At 36.0% G+C, this 17167-nt stretch overlaps 1 protein-coding gene and 1 long non-coding RNA gene across 2 annotated transcripts in view; one reads left to right on the top strand and one right to left on the bottom strand.

Annotated features, from left to right (window-relative positions):
- The first annotated feature begins 4403 nt into the window (after positions 1 to 4403).
- LOC124429518 (low density lipoprotein receptor adapter protein 1-like) overlaps positions 4404 to 17167 on the top strand; it is a 44520-nt gene continuing 31756 nt past the window's right edge. The window contains exon 1 of the mRNA XM_046974895.1: positions 4404 to 4994. Within this exon, the coding sequence (XP_046830851.1) occupies positions 4952 to 4994 (43 nt within the window). The 5' untranslated portion in view covers positions 4404 to 4951. The remainder of the gene's footprint in view (positions 4995 to 17167) is intronic.
- On the bottom strand, positions 5016 to 15490 carry LOC124429519. Its single transcript, XR_006943476.1, has 3 exons — positions 11969 to 15490; positions 10326 to 10611; positions 5016 to 5464 (listed from the first exon to the last, which is right to left on the bottom strand). It is a non-coding gene; the product is annotated as an uncharacterized LOC124429519 (long non-coding RNA).

Here is a 17167-nt window from a genome sequence, read left to right as displayed (position 1 = left end):
ATTTACATGGAAATAATATCGGCGTGAGTCGATCGATCGATAAATTGTTCGACCGCAATATCGACACCCTCGTGGAAGAGAGGATTTCATTACTGCTTTCGTCGTGAGAGAAAGCTTCTATTTGCACGCGTTAGACTCGACGTAAAAGCTTCCTCTTTCTTTCTTTCTTTCCTTCTTTCTTCCTTTCTGGAGTATTCTACTTTTTCCTTCTTCTCCCTTCATTTCCTTCATTAGGCATAAGAAAGATAGAGAGTTCATTCGAGGTATCGAAGTTCTATCGCGAACAATTCGTTCGTGGTTTTCTTCCCCTCTCATTTTTCTTTCACTTTCGTATAATTTTTTTTTTCAAACCGTTTAACGTAGCTAATCTAGTTTTGACGCTATTGTCACATGAACGATATCTTGAAAATTTGATAGGATTTTAATATGTATGTAAAAAACCGAGAGAGCGAGAGAGAAAGAGAGTTTATGTAAAATTATTAAAGTTAGTTTGCGTTCTTACGAACAGCGTTAATTTATAATTAACTACATGAATGTTTAACGCTTTCGAAGTCGCCATCGCTATGGTCAGGAACAAGTCGGATGTGCGGACGGAATTAGTCGGGTACGGAATGTTAATTAGTAGAACTCGAATGATTACGAAGCAGTCACGTTGAAAGTGAGAGAAAAAGAGAGAGAGAGAGAGAGAGAGAAAGAGTAGGAGAGACCGGTTGATCGATGCAGGGACTACTACTAGCAAAAAGAGATTGAACGAATAAATGAGACACGTTCGTCTTTGAAATCGGTAAAGCGGAACAAAAAAGATATATGTATATATATGCGTGTGTGTATGTTGTATGTTTGTATATATATATATATATATATATATATATATATGTATGTATGTACGTATGTAGAGAGAAAGAGTAAAAGAGGGATTGCGTTACGTAAAACACAGGAGATAGATATCGAGTAAAAGCGATACATAAAATAAATGACGTTGCGGTTAAATAAAATTGAACGCACGATTCACAACTAACACCCGTCTACCTCTTCTTATTCACTTTTTGCATTATTCAGCGCTCGTCGCTAAAAGATCGATCGCATGGTGAGTTTCGTATGCTGACAAAATTTACGTAAATTTTACAATGTAAAATTTACAATGTAAATTCTGGTCAAACGACAAATAGCTACGTTTTATATACGTAAATACATATATTTTTATATATGTCGCGTATGAAGGTGTAACGAAAAAACTATTCGTTGAATAAATTCGTTGATTAAATCCGTATGTACATATGTATATACGTAGACACACACACGTATGTACTATACTATCCATTGGACAAATGTAATCAGCGTGTGAACCGCAGCAAAAACGAGGCCAAACTCGTTTTCGCATTTTAAAATGCGATTACGAATCGGTAACGCCGTCGTCGTCGGCATCATCGATGTCGTCGTCGTCATCGTCAACATTTATTCATACAATGGAATACAACGGAATAGAAAATGATCCGACGACATAGAATTAATTTTGATCGATAATTTACATTCTCCTATATTGCTCTTTCTTCCTCTTTTCAAGTCCATGTCAAATCCACTCTCTTTCTCTCTCTCTCTCTCTCTCTCTCTCTCTCTCTTTCGTGTTTCTTTTTCTTTTCCTTAATCATTTCTTTGCGTCGCATGGAAAAAGGAAGTATATGTAGAAAATCGCAAATCAATCCTTTCTACTACTTTTATATCATAGTTCTAATATGCAGTTTTCTAAACGTCACCCTCTCTGTAACATGGAATCAATGGACCATACCTATCAATTAGATAACGGTTAACTGCGCTTTATAATCGCTCCTGGTTCGTTTCTACGTCATATTATTTTCCATCGTAGGTATACATAATAACTAATGTATGTATGTATTTTGTAGGCGCATAAATGAGACGGTACGTAGATTTTTTCTTTTTCCATTTATTTTTTATGAAAAATATGGAAAACGATAGGTAAGATCGTGTTGAGCACGCTCGCGGAAAAATGTCTTCACCTTCTAAAAGGAAGTTTTCAAAGTTTTCGAAAGGCTGTCATAGGCAATGCCAGGAGCATTTTGTGGATTCGAGATCGAAGACAGGAAATATTAGTATCGTAAGCATTTATCGAACTTTAGGAAAAGCACCAAAGGTACATACATACTCTTCACTATCTTCGGATATTAAAGTTCCTGTCTCGAAGAGAGCCCTTTCCAACTTCTGCAATTCAATTTCACGCCGATTTTACGGCCATCTTGCGATGATTTTTTAGTGAATTACTCGATCTTTTCGAACAAACATTCTCGATCATAATAAAGAAAAAATGTTTAATATCTAATTCTTAAATTAACTTAATATAATTAGTGCATAAATAGAATATTTTTATACGCGTACGTTTCCTTGTGTTATTTTTATTTTATTAAAACAACACTCAGTCCCTTCCAAAAAGTACACGATAGAAAAGAGAATTTGAAATGAGAAATGATTTTTCAAATGAATACGACTTGACTCACACGATTTTGGTAGTTTCCCTTTTAATTCACGTTTAGAAAGAGAGAGCTTCGATGTTTATTCGCCGGAGTATAAAGGCAAACTGATGCGATTACCGTCAAAGTCAGTCAAAAGTCTGTTTTTGTTGATATTAGTATGATATGAAAGCAACGACCTCGCGTTCAAAATCGCGATCTGTATATTCCGGGCAATGAGCTCTCGCGAATTTTGGTTCTTCGTTAAGTTATATTCAAATTTTCTCAGTTTGAGTTTTAATGAAATCCATAAGGATGAAGGTAACCGGGCCAACGGCTACGTTCCTCGACGATGGCTTTCCCTTTGGCCACGAAATAATAGTTGGTTTAACCAAAAGCGGCTTAAGCTTCTCTCTTTATCTTTCTCTCTTCACGGTCGATGATATTCTTGCATCTCGTCGAGAAAGACCACGAATTTTAATTGAGAATCATAAGGAAAGTTTGAGCGTTACTTTACTACGGAGTAATTCAATCAAGTTTATCTATAGATATGAGAAAAGGAAACGAGAGCATCGATTCCATTATATAGATCGAAGATGTCTCGTTTATTATTAATTATCGTTAATCGTTCCTTATCGGGTCTTTCTTGAATTGTCTTTTTTCTTTTTTTCTTATATCATTACGACGTTTGAATTTTACATTCTTCCGGAAGTCTCAAAGTTCAAAGTTCATGACCCACGTGTTGAAGGAACTTTGAACCTAGTATAATAACGCGCTTGACTAATTTCATTCGGAAGCAGAGTGGATACTTGGCACGATTATACGACAAGAATTTAATACTATAATGGAAATAGATTGTTCTAAATAGAATCTGCCACTTGTGCTCAGAAGCGTATATTATATTATGCCGACTACTATCTACTATTTACTATTTCGGGATAGAAACGACGATGAATGAACGTATTTTTCGAGTAAAGAAATAATAAAAAGAAAGAAAGAAAAAGAAAAAGAAAAAGAGAGAGAACGAACCGACTGATGGCTAGTATTTGATATTTAATATGTATGTATATCGTGTTTTATTCATATCGTTCATTAACATGTAAAAACGGGCAGGAAATAGATGTGACCAACGAATAAAGGAATGAACGTTGCACTTTGTATGAGACCAAATTCAACGAGAAAATAAATTTATGTAAATTTTGTTTGAAGATCATTGTTACTATGGTTCATCGTTCTTGAGTGAGCTCCTTTATGGGAACCTATATCGTCGTAGACGTCTTCTTATTCGTTTGAAAGCGCCAGCTCCAACTCGTTCTACCAACTTCCGCTCGACGACTTAATTAAGTTTTCCCGCCAATTATACCCATCCTCTGTTAGACGATTGCTTTCATTGGCTCTCTTTAATCTTTTTCCTATATCCTTTCCAACTTTTTGGATCACCTCGTATCATCTTATCTTGACGCTGCTAACTAAAAAATCGTCAAAATTCTTCTTTTTTACATTTATGACTTAATTCACATTACTCCCTTTTCACGCGTAAACTTGTATCTCTCCTTTATTTTTCTTTAATTTTCTTTAATGAAAAGAAGCTTCACGAATAAACAAAGGAGATATTTAGTAGATTTTATTTCTACAGGACTATCTCTTATTCGTGAACCTTTTTTATATAGTTCATAGGAACGACCGTTTTATCTCGACTCTTACAATGAATTACAAAGATAAGAAATAACTCCAAGTCATATTTTTATTAGTATACGATCTTATGGAAAGAAAAAAAAAATTATTTACGATTTTATCAATATGAAGACAACAAATGCGGCTACGAATTTGCGAATACGAACATTAACAATTAAATTAAAAATTTAAATTTTAGCAAAAAAATTCTAACAATCTCATAGATACATATATCTTTTTTTAATCTGGCCTACGGTAGTTATCTCACGTTTTGGTTCTCATTGATCAATGGTATCTCGTCCATCACATTGATCCTCTGTTCACAATCAGTGTCAGTAAGCGAATGGTGACGGACAACAACTCTAAGTGCGTATGCAGTGTTACGAGCTCTGAATAGATGTTGAATAAAGGCATCGATACTAGTTGTAGAGTAGTGGTAGTGGTAGTAATAGTAAATGGAAACGCAGTGTAATGCTTACGGAATAGTAAATTCTGTTCGAGTAGAAGCCACGCACGTTTACGCATACACGCGCAAGCACATATGTTACATAGATAAGTTGAGAGTAAAGTACGAGTACGCGAAAGGAGAAGGAATCGACACTTTGGCCTCGCTCGTTCTTGGACGAGGACGTATTTCCTCGCGTCTTTATTTGCGATTGCACGGTTATCGCGAGCAAACGATTCTCAAAATCGTTTTATTGTCGTTTGACAGGTGATCAATTGTGTGGAAAAAAAATATTTCGTACGCTTTTTCGGAAAAACGCGCGCGCGCACTCTCTCTCTCTCTCTCTATCTCTCTCATTTTGCCGATAGAAATGCCTTTCTTCAAGAAGCTTCGGAGATTCTCCAGGCATAAAAGTAAGTCGATAATTAACAAACAATAAGAAAATATCATTTTTGTTTCTATTATATTTTATATATTAAGTATATGCGTAAGATGGCCCAAGTAAAGCGTTAAACAAGTATTCTAAATTTATTTATAATTAGTCTTATTTAATATCAACAGAAAATAATCGATGAGAACACTTTGTAACGCTTCGTTTGGTTCACTCTGTAATAAATAGTTTATACGTAATTGAATACTACCCCCGTTAAAGTTTTTAAAGAGAAAAGCTTCGTCGACGATTTTTGATTGCATTATCTCGTGTTCTTTTTAACGCGATTTCGAGTTACTCAACCGACAGAGTTCCCTGGAGTACGAATCAGCATTTCACCGCAACTCGTTTCTTCGTAGTATTTTCGAGCGACGAACATGTCCCGAGGTGATAATCCTTGATAATTTCTCCAAAGAGAGAACGTCTCGAATGGACAGCAAATTTTTTAACGAACTAGCATTTAAAAAAAAAAAAAATTATTTTTAATAAAAAGAAACATATACTACGTACTACACACACACACACACACACACACACAAACACACAGTCAATCACATATATATGCAGAGACGAAGCGTCTCGTTTCCAAATTTATTCTCTCTTTTGCTTTGAAGCGCGTACGATCGATCACAGCTTTTTGTTTTGAAATCGTCCCATGCTAGTATTTTGTAAACAATAGTGCTCGAGATATTTCACGCGCATAGGTATTTGTATATATATATGTAGAAGCATTTATATATACATATACAAATACCTCTATAGACCATATCATCTATGGAAATTTTTATGTACAACGACATATCGTCCAGTCATTCTCAATTTTATATACGGTCCAGCTCGCATTCTTACCTAATAGAATTCTTTTTTCATCCATATTATTTACTAGCTAATCCTTTTTACTTAATTACACATTTATCGATTCTCTCTCCTGCGTATAATTTCTTTTCACTCGATATGCTCAGAGGAATAATTTCTCCATGTGATTTCACCGATTATTCGGCGCCGACCTTTTCAGCATGCAATTCTTTAAAGCCTGTAATTTTCGTCCCAACGCATAGTTTTACATAATTCCACGTAGGAGTGGCATTACCCTTTCCCCTTTACTCATGTATATCTATCCATCCGTAAGTAGAATAACATCAGCCACTTAAATCGTTATCGATTAAATCTCTCTCTCTCTCTCTCTTTCTTTATTTTATTTCAAGATTTCGTTTAATTGAAATTACGAAATTTTGTTCGTGCAACATCAAAGGGTTTAATTTTAGCGTAGAAGAGATAGAAATATTATTTTCTTCCTCCTAAAAATATTATCATTCGCAAATGAAAGTTAAAAGAAACTGTGAATATGTATTCGCGTAAAGAATTTTGAGAAAATTTCTTTATGAGAACGGAGAGTCATTCTCCTCTTATCTCTCTCAATCGTATACTATTACGAAAGTAGTCTCTATGAGAAGGTTTTAAATCTACCGAACTAACGGACATATTTCGAATTTCTCATCGTGTGTATCGAGATTCAAAAGGAATGCTTTTTTTTATTGTTTTTCTCTAGCTTTTCTTGACCTCCACCTCTTCTTTCTCTCTCTCTTTTTCTTCTTACAAACGCCGGAAAAGATGGATTTACCGACGCGATCGTGGAGCTTCTTCGGTATCGTTAACCTTTTATTTCAGATCGTTGAGGCGTAGTTTGCTTGAAATAAAGCGTCTGGAAGCAGACTCTTCGAATGCCGTGAAATTTATATATATGTACTATTTTCTTTTCCTCTCCCTCTCTCTTTTTCTTTCTCTATTTCTTTAGAGAAAAAGAGCTTTCCGAGTCTTTTTGAAAGCAGCCATCTCTTGGGCTCTTTCTATCTCTTTGCAACCACTAGCTTTCGATGCACCATTTTCGAACATTTTATCTCCTTCCCTAGTTCTCTTTCCCTCTCTTTCTCTCCCTTTTCGTTTTTCACGATAAAGTCAGGTAATACCCCAGAGTCGAGTAATGAGTTCCATTCCTTTTACTCCGTAAGCGTTGCGCGTTGCTTGCGTTTGCTCTCGGAAAAGACCGAATGATCCACGGATTGCTATTTGAGGCTAACAGACTTAAGATAGATAAATATTTATTTCTTCTTATGCATCCATGGCAACGTTTACGTAAAATAAAGTAAAGTAGAGAAAGATATGGAAACTAACGAACAAGTATAATTAAATATCTTTCGATTGGATGATATTCTATGTAAGAAAGTTAGCTCGATATAAGCTAAACGCAGAACTGTTACTAAAATGATATTTAAATGAAATAGAAATGAAATAATACTCGAATGTAACATACAAGAGGGATATTTTTTAACTAGAATGTAAAGAATGTAAAGAAGGAAAATGATGATTGTAGAAATTTGCATGTGTTTCGACAGTAAGAAATCTCTACGATTATTATCGTTAACAACATTATGCAACTAACTTCTACATTTCGAGTTTCCAGAATAGCTTTCTGATCTTTGCTCAGCTTATTTCTTTCTCTTTGAAACCCAAGGCGTAGATATCGCGATCCACTGACATAGTTTCTTTTTTTAGTCTCGGTGTCAAGTTCAGTTCATAATGTTATTCATTTGAAAATCGCGCGGTTTTACGTCATGCGCTAGATTTTATTTCAACCAACTGTTTTATTTTATCTTTGCCTTTATCATGTAGCATGTATTTGCTAAAATGATTCCTATATAATATGTATGTAAGCATATAAAAAAGGAATAAAGAAACGATTAAGTTATTAAAGAGGAGCAAAATCTTTCTCTCTCTCTTTTTCTTTTTTTCATAATCTGTTGGAGAATGTTCGAGCGAATTTTTCTCGCGATATCGTGGTCGTTCGACGTGTGTCCATGATCGACGCCAGAGAAAATTAATACGTACATGGCGAGACGAGGTCGTCAAAAGAGAGAAAAAGATGAGGGAGAAGAGAAGAGGAAAGAGAGTTTCGGTCGTGCTGAAGTATTACACGCAGGAACAAAAGAGGTAGTACAATGATGGCGACGGAGAAAAATTGGAATATTGTTCGGTGGCTTCTGCGTTCGTTGAATTTAATTTAACGTTGAGACGTTTCTTTCACAGTCGAGTCGAAAAATGCATGAAAGCCGACGGTGTGTGTTCCGGTCTTCGGAGACGAAGAGAAAGAAATTGGATCGACGTGCAACGATCGTTTTTCTCATCGTTCTTTCGTCGAACGAATAGCTTCAAGTTGGATGAAGGAAAAACTAAGAGAACAAGAAAAAAGATAAACGAGGGAAATATTTGCCTTCGGTAACTTGGTAAATTTATCGTAAACGAGGGAAATGAATTTTTTTCAAAATAACTTAGAAAAGGCCAGAATGTGATCGAATTTTCTTTCCTTTTCTTTTCTTTTCTTTTCAAGTAATTTTCCGATATATTCTTCCTTTTTCTTTTCTTTTTCTATTACTTCTTGTCCTTCTGCGATCGTACAACACGAGAGCCACGCAGAGCGCATTTCCCATGCAGACGGAAAATCAATTTCATGCGCATACGGAATATTTTATGGGCGCGCTTCTGGATGAGCCTTCTACCACCTCGCTTCGATATCGTATATCAAGGCGAAATGGTATTCGAGTTGAAACACGTCCAGAAAAGTGAATAAGCCGAGTCTTTGTAATTCGTTCTTCGTTTACACTTATGTACATACGCAAATGTATCGTATTGTTTATCATATCGTACTGTCATTTTTTCTTTTTCTTTTTTTTTCTTTTTTTAAGAGACTCGTAACAGTCGACGTTTTTCTTTCTCTCCTCTCTCTTCTTTTTATATTATTCCCTAGCGATTATCATCGCTGGCTTTCCATACGGAAACATTTTCATCCGAAAACAGATCGGGGAAAAAAAAAGAAAATGAGAATGAAGAAAGCTTCTTTGTCCCTCTCTTTTTTGCCAAATAAAATCCCAGAAGCTCCCGTAGGATTACGTATCCCGGATCTTTTGCACTCTCCTTGTCTCGTCGTCTTCTTCCCGTTATTTCTGAATTGCCACAGTTGCTGTTGCTACCTCTAGGCGCGTCGTTCTACTCGCGTTGAGATACGGCTCGGTAAGTTTTCCACGTCGTCGCTGAAAATTGTTGCCCCTCCGTTCAGTAGCTTATTTCCCCGGGAATATTGCGTTCCTGTTTTCTCTCTCTCTCTCTCTCTCTCTCTACTATGTGTCTTCCTTTATCTTTTAAAGAAGTCTTTCTTGTCGAAAAGACGAAAAACCTTGCTTCCATAAGTGATCGATGAATACCTTTCTCTACTCCGTCTGTTCGTTGTCGCGACGTAGAAGAAAAAGGGTAGCTTCGAAGGTCGGTACCATTCTCTCTCTGATCAACTCTACTCAACTCTATCCACAGAGAAAATAAAGGACTTGCTCCCTGCGATTTCGTGGTCAGAATATTAAAAAAGTGGAAGGACGGTTGAGCAAAGTCTTTAGACCGATCTCTCATATAAAACGCACGTGTTAACCTATTCTTTTCTTTTTTTCGATTATTTATTTATATGATACTGTTGCTCGAAACTCGAAATATTTTATTATTTTGGCGATTTGAAAGCTACTGAAATTTTAGCGGGTAAAAAGATAATTTCCATTTCCATATTTATCCTCTTTTACTTTTTCTTTCTTTCTTTTCATTAGATACGACGATTTTCATAGCCGTTTCCGAGAGGCTAGTATATTTCATGGAAATCAGCTTTGTGTATCTAAATCCTATGGGAAAATGCAACGGTCGTTTATCTCTTATAGAAGAAATATCATGTTTTGGCTCACGATGTATAAAACGGGGCATAGGGAGAAAGAAAGAAGTGAAGGAGAGGTATTCTACATCGCAATCGCGCTTCACACTTGCTTTACATTTTTCTCGTCGACTTATCCGCGGAACGCGGAAATAACGCGATATTTCCCGTATAGAGAGATACACGCTTGTTGGATTTGTTGTCTGCCTTGTGATTCGTCCGCTCGGAATAAAATGATACGATCGCTGGATCGTATCGTTTCGTATACATAGATATTTTTTACGTAAAACCGACAAAAACTCTGACCGTAAACGATAACGATAACGATAGTAATAATTATTTAATGAAAAAACGAGTGAGTGCCTAGCGGCGAGCCGGATCGTAAAATCTAACGTAGAATTCAATGTATTTATTTCCAATGAATACGATCGTTAACGTATATCGCTAAGCGTTTCATCGAACATACCGCGATATATTCAAATTAGTGAACAGCTCGCGGCAATTTTTCTTGACTCGTCGGATAAAAAAAACATTTTCAAATTTATTCCAAAGTAAGAACTTACTTGTACTTACTTGTACCAACTGAAGAAGTAGGCAAAAAAGAAGTAAAACAAAACGGAAATGGCATTCCTCGTTAAGTTAGTTCTCTGTGCTTTTCGAAGAAATTACTCGATTTCCGCGAGAGATGTTGGGTTTTTCTTTCTCCTTTGCGCTTTTTCTTTTTTATTTTATTTTTTTCCTACTCCTTCAACCTTCCTCCTTTTTCCTCGCAAGCGAAAAAGCGTTTCCACAGTCCTTCCGCTAGATTTATGACTACTTCGTGGCTTTCGAGAGCGCCCGCATTTCCAGCTTCTCGTAACTAGAAGGAAACAAAAGGTGGACGTGCCATTTTCTTTTCCACTCCCTTTTAATATGATCTTTACGACCGTTAATCCTTTTGCTATTATTTTCGATATAAGTTCTCCTAAGATATTTACATTAATTTGTTTTCGTATCGGTATTACTATTGGATTACACCCGATGTCTTTTACAAAGTTTCAACAATAGAAAAAAAGGGAAAATAAAAGAAAACTAAATGTTATGGGGGGAAAAAAATATTAAAGAGTAAAATAATTCATCGACAGCAAAAAATATTTGAGCTCCTCGGAAAAAGTCGATCGAGAGATCGATTCGTGAAAGGTAACGCGATTGGAAAGTCAGATCGATCGTCATCTATCATTTTTGCTGTACTTCCGAGAGATCGAAGAAGGAAATGCCGCGTATGGAGAGTCGATTCTTACATCAGCCGACCTATAGTCGCGTTCGGCCCAATTATCCCTTCTCTCTTTTTTCTCTTTCCCTCCCCCTCTTTCTCTCTCTCTCTCTCTCTTTCTCTCTCTCTCTCTCTCTGCCTTGTCTTTTCTCCTTCGCAAGAGCAAGATAATCGGCCTTCCCCGGCCAGACAGGACGACTCGTTATACTTACACACTTTCAACCCTGAATTCTTTCGCGTGCCTTTCCATCGCGAGAGACTGCAAACGGACTTGCATCAGCCGGCCAACAGTCTCTGGGCTCCTCTCGATCACCTGCATCGTCGACAAGCTAACGGTCGTAAATGTTTTTCTCTTCTCTCCGTTCTTACGATCGCCGTGTCTCATTTATTATGTCTCGATATTTTTCTACCTTTCACGTTGTCTAAAGATATTAGATAGGTATATAATGTATGTTTTCGTCTGTGGCTTCATTTTTCTCTGCGTTTGAAAAGAATTTTTTCCTTCCATAGAGAATTTCCGTACCATATTTTTAAAGTGACAATTTCAAGGGGACTAAGGGAAAAATGCAAACGTAAAGTCTAGAGATATTATCGTAGCGCGTGTCTGCGTGAGGCGAAGTTGAGGTCGAGTAGAAGCGACTGACAATGAGAGAGAAAGTATCGAGATGCGTCAGACGGTGTAATGACCCTTCCATGGTTCGATCACTTTATTCATGGTAATCGCCTTTTACGAGAAGAGAAAATGTATATTGTTTTTTCTATTTTGATCCTATACGTTTTCCGTAATATATAATATATATATATATAAATATATATATATATAATATATTATATATATATAAATCATATTTTTTCTTAGTAAAATATAGATTTCATTATTTTTTTTTTTCGAAAGATAGTAGGATCAATAGTATCATGTCGTCGTCTATCTCAAGTCTTGAAAGCACGAGCGCGTACTATTTACCTGCTCTTGCAGCCGGCTGGTCACGAAGTATCACGCGCTCTAATGGAAGGATGCACTTTGTGGTTCAAAGCTCGCAGACTACGACGATGAGAATGCTGCTTCTTTTTCTTTCTACCGTCGTACACTAACAGGCCCCTTGAAAAGTCGAGGATGGTGCGACTGGATCAAGGCCAGCCGAAACTCTCGAGTGTGACTAAAAGAAAGAGATAAAGAGAAAAGGAGTAGAAAGAGTAGAAGGAAAGAGGAAGGATGAGAAAAGGGAGACGGTGCTTGGAGAAAAAGAAGAAAGGCAAAGGAGAAATTCGATGGGATTTTAAATGATGTGCGTATGCGTGTGTATGTGTGGAGGAGAAAGAGAGAGAGAGAGAGAGAGAGAGAGAGAGAGAGAGAGAGAGAGAGAGAGAGAAAGAGAGACAGAGAGCAAGAAGAAAGAGTGGTATGCGAGACAAAACCACAGAGGAAACGAAGAGGAGAGCTCGGTCACGAGAGACTCGTGGTGGGTCCCTTCTCACTCTTTCTCTCTTCGATTTTCAACCACTTATACGCGCCTTTGCAGAGAACCGGAGCAAGTCTCGTACACGCCGGCTGATGCAAGTCTCGTCGAGACTTTCGTCTCGAACGGTTAACTCCACTCCACGCTTCTTCTTCTTCTTCTTCAAGTTCTCTTCCTCTTTTCGGTCCTTCACCCTCCAGCCATACCGTAGAGATATCGGCTCTCTCCTTTCCACAGACTCAACGAACAGCTCACCGACAAGACGTCGGCACCTCCTTGAATTACGAGCTGCATTTCCGTCGTACAAAAGCAACATCCTCTTCATCGATGTCCTTTTCGTTGTCGTCGAGCAGAGGAAAGTTCTAAGAAGTTACTGTGTTGTTCCTTTAACCAATTCGATCACTGCTTTAAACCCTTCGCAAGAGTTCAAAGTTTAGAAAATTCTCAGCCGATGGGATGATAACGCGATTACTCGACCGATTTGAATTGTATCTTCTTGCCTATATATTATTTTCTACGTTCGACAATTTGTATTTTATTTGAAACAAACCGATCTATTCTCTCCTCTCATGCGAAACTCTTTTACCTGGCTTCAATAACTTTTTTTTATTCGAAAAAAATATATGTATCATATTCCGAGCTAGATGAAAGTAGTAAATTCTACGACTATTCAGTCAGATCCAACTCCGTACAGTAGTCAGAACCGTAACATCTTTCTAAAGACACGAAAAAGCTGAGAATACTCTACGTGATTCTATTATACCATTACCCATCGATCGAAAAACGAAAAATGAGAGTGCATTACATGCGAGGATCTGTTGTAATTAAGTTGTAACAAATGTTGATATAATGTATCTTCGAATGGTTCATGTTCTCGAATTTACGCGTTTACATGCGACGTTCACGTACAAACTCGATCGAAATCCGTCCGTCTGTTATAACTTCGTCGAGATCGAAATCTAACTTTGACAATATTATTCGAGAAGAAATACTACTTCTCCCTAGTTCGATATGAGTTTCGAGAAAATTCCTTTGATACCAAAAGGAAAGTGGAAATACGATCGATATACATATATATTTTTTCATAGAGGCATTAATCGCTTTTTGAATTAAAAAATAAAAATATCAAACGATTTTCCTTGTCCTGTTCAAACGTTTTCTAAGAAGAGTGAGCACGAGTAAGAGTTCCTTCCGTGGACCTTTTCACGATCTCTTTCCATGTTCTATGTTCGCACGACAAAAGTTCAGAGCGGCTTCGTTTTAGCGTGAAATAGGAGAGAGTCGGAGAATCTCGAGTAACTCGATGACGGTGAATCGGAGAAAACGAACTGAGCGATGAGAAATATTGAGTTCAAAAGGATTCTTTTTATCAATTTCGCTTTTGCAAGTTTAATACTTGTGAAATTTATATATATATATATATATATATATGTATATTCGCGAATATTCTCTCCGTCTCTCTATATATTTCACTTTTTCAACGAACGATTGGCAATTTCTCGCGAAGCGAGCGCGTAAAATTGATTCGACGAGCCGTTCGACGGCCGCAATCGACGGCGGCATCGTCGACGAACTCTAAAGTCAATCGCACGCTTAACGAGAGCATAATGGCTCTCGATGATCGAGCGTTGGGCTCTCGTTTTCACCCCTAAGGCGTTCTTTTACCACGGTGCCGTCTATCCATGGGTTTAGAGGGCCGCGATCCGATAAATTACCATCGACTTCTTCAACGATGCTAAGCTACCCGTTGAATAATAAACGACGAAGGAGATAAAAGAATGGCGAGATTCTTCATCGATGTCTTCGTCTATTCTTCTTAAAGATATTCAAACGACACCGTAATAATTATCTATAATAAACGGTTTTCTTAATGTCTTTAATGCCAATCATTCTCTTGTTCACGACAGAGAAAGTAAAGGAAATAAAGGTAGGGAAGTAAGGAAATTCCTTAGACAATTTCTTTTTTCCTACTTCATTTTCTTTTTCTTCTTTCATAATTGCATCAACGGTAATTGCATCAAATTATACTGGACGCTTGGCTCTTTACGTTGTTTGCATATTTTTTCACGGTCTTTCGTATATTCATCTTGAAAGTCGAAGCAAGAGAGAGGCCGATGAAGCTGCAAGTCCCGTTAAATCGAATCAGACGGTTCCCCCTTCTTTCCTCTCTCTCTCTCTCTCTCTCCTCCCTCTCTCTCTCTTTCTCTCCCTCTCTCAGAGATCGTTAACTTCTACGAGATTATCCGTCCAAGTTCGACTTTACTAGTAAGTTTACGGAAGGGCATCTCCCCATGAAATTAGGTGGTAAAGCTTTCTACTCACGGTAGTCTCTCACAGCAAAGGAAAACGCCGTCTACATATCAATTTCTTTACAAAGCTTCACAACGGAGATCCTAGCCGAGAGTAGCTAGAAAAAAGTAGGGAAGAGTAGAGAAGAGTGGGAAAGGTGGCTAGGAGGAGGCGATATTTTGTTTTAACTCCCTCTCTAAGTATTCTAATAACGTGTGTTATCCTGAAAAACGAGTCACGGTGACGTAGTGCCTTTTCGTAAAGTTTGCTTTTGCTACCGTGAAACTACTGACAGAAAGATAAGTTTCATTTTACGAAGAGAAACTATCACGAAGAAGATTATTTGAAATAATTCGTTTTTTCATTTTTAGATCTTCACTAAGAAATTTGATAATGTTATTTAATTTATTTGTTTAAATATGATTAGTAATGTGTCTAAATGCACTTAGAAAAGAAAAATAATTTAGAAAAGCATCGAAATATGCAGCTATTAGCCCGGTAGTACTTGCGTTACATGATTTAGATTTTGATAAATCGCAAGTAATACCGACCCAGATCTCACCACGTGGAGGTTGCTGCATGTGGAGATCCACGGGCTAAAATAACATATTAATTAGTCGCGTTTAATGAATCTTCTATCAACCCGGTCATAGTTGATCGAGGGTTCATAAACCGCGATTTTACCCTAATCTACCCGTGAGAAAAAGCGTGGATTTTTTTTTAATCGTCTTAAAGATATCTTTCTAAAATTCTATCAATATTCTCTCAACCATTATCCTGATATTATTAATGGATATAATTTTTATGTATAATTTGTACATACTGGGAAGATATAAAAGCATATGTATTTTATAATCGTTATTATCTCACATTTATAATTAATACAACATATTTTGTTATTGATAAATCTGAAGTTGGATATTTAAAAGTTAAATAAAGTAATATAATTCAAGAAAATATTGAAAAAATATTGTGTTCATTCATAAATAAATGCCGTTTTACAACTGACGACATTCATTCATGAATTAATCCAATATATATCCACGCTTTTTAAACTATCTTAATTACTAAGTGGCGAATAATTAACAGATCTGCCAAAAATGGCAAATCTATTAATTATTTACATTTACATTTTTTAATTTGGTCTTAAAAATATTTACTTTTTCTTTAATATTGTCTTAAATAAGCCTTAAAAATAAATTAACTTAAAAAGTAAAACTGTTATAATAATACCATTACTTATAAAATGAAATATTTCTTATTATTAAATGCTTATAATTAATAATAACGCTATTTATTACTATCGTTATGGCTATTTATAATTATTGATAACTAAATAATAGCCATTAATAATTATGCCATCGTATTGTTTAAAGGTTTTAAAAATAGATATTACCTATAAAACATTATATTAATTAGTTTTTGTGATCAAAGAAATTCTAACAATTTGATAACACCATTTAATTCTTTTATATTTCCTGAAATCAACGTCATACAGTTTTACATATTACTATATTCTCAATATCATTATCAGTATCATGAAGAAAAAATGACCGAACTTCTCTCTTGCATTGAAGAGACTAGTGCGGAAGTGGGTCTCGAACTGAATAGAGCCAAAATGTTCTCTACTAGTAATTAACCGAGCACATACATTACTTCAAAACTTGAACATTATTCAAGATATGCAGATTAAAACCAAAGTCACTTATCTAGGAGCCCGCATTGAGATTCGAGAGGACTGCGAAGAAGAAGTAAAAAAAAAAAGTCTGATCATGACAAAATTGAAAATGGTACTTATTAGAATCTGAAAAAATTATAAAATCTTTAAAGCATCAGAGGAAAAACTAGTGGAAATTTTAGTTTTCTCCATCGCCACGTATCGATAGGAAACCTGGACATCCAAATGTGTCATGTCGCAAAAGAATTTTAACATTCGAAAAGACCTGAAAGATTAAAAATACTGCATATAGAACAAATCATGGAAAAAAAACAGAATAAAACTGAAAAAATACGTAATTTCATTGTGTGTGCCCGCCGATATTATTAATATAAGAATCCAACAATTGAGATTGTAAATCTAAAACAAACCTAAATTCATTAACACCTTCAAAATCTTTAATACATCTGACTTGTGTTTAAAATTATATTTGTTACAGTAATATTAAAATTATATTTTTTATAGAATTATAAATAATTATATTAGATATTTTATGTTTGCCTTCAGAAATGCATATATACATATGACAATTAAAACAGCAATCATTGGAGGCGCTCTAATCGAAAATAGCTGATGTTAATAAATCCAACGATGATCATCTGTAACAAAAAGAAAATATATTAATCATACGATCATCATACAAATAATAACATGAAATATAGCACATATATTTGTTCTGCCAATATGAAGATGCACTTTT

The sequence above is a fragment of the Vespa crabro genome, chromosome 15 (genome assembly GCF_910589235.1).
Source record: "Vespa crabro chromosome 15, iyVesCrab1.2, whole genome shotgun sequence".
In the NCBI taxonomy this organism is placed as follows: domain Eukaryota; kingdom Metazoa; phylum Arthropoda; class Insecta; order Hymenoptera; family Vespidae; genus Vespa; species Vespa crabro.
The sequence above is the reverse complement of the archived record's forward strand: the minus strand, read 5'-3'. Positions and strand labels throughout refer to the sequence as shown.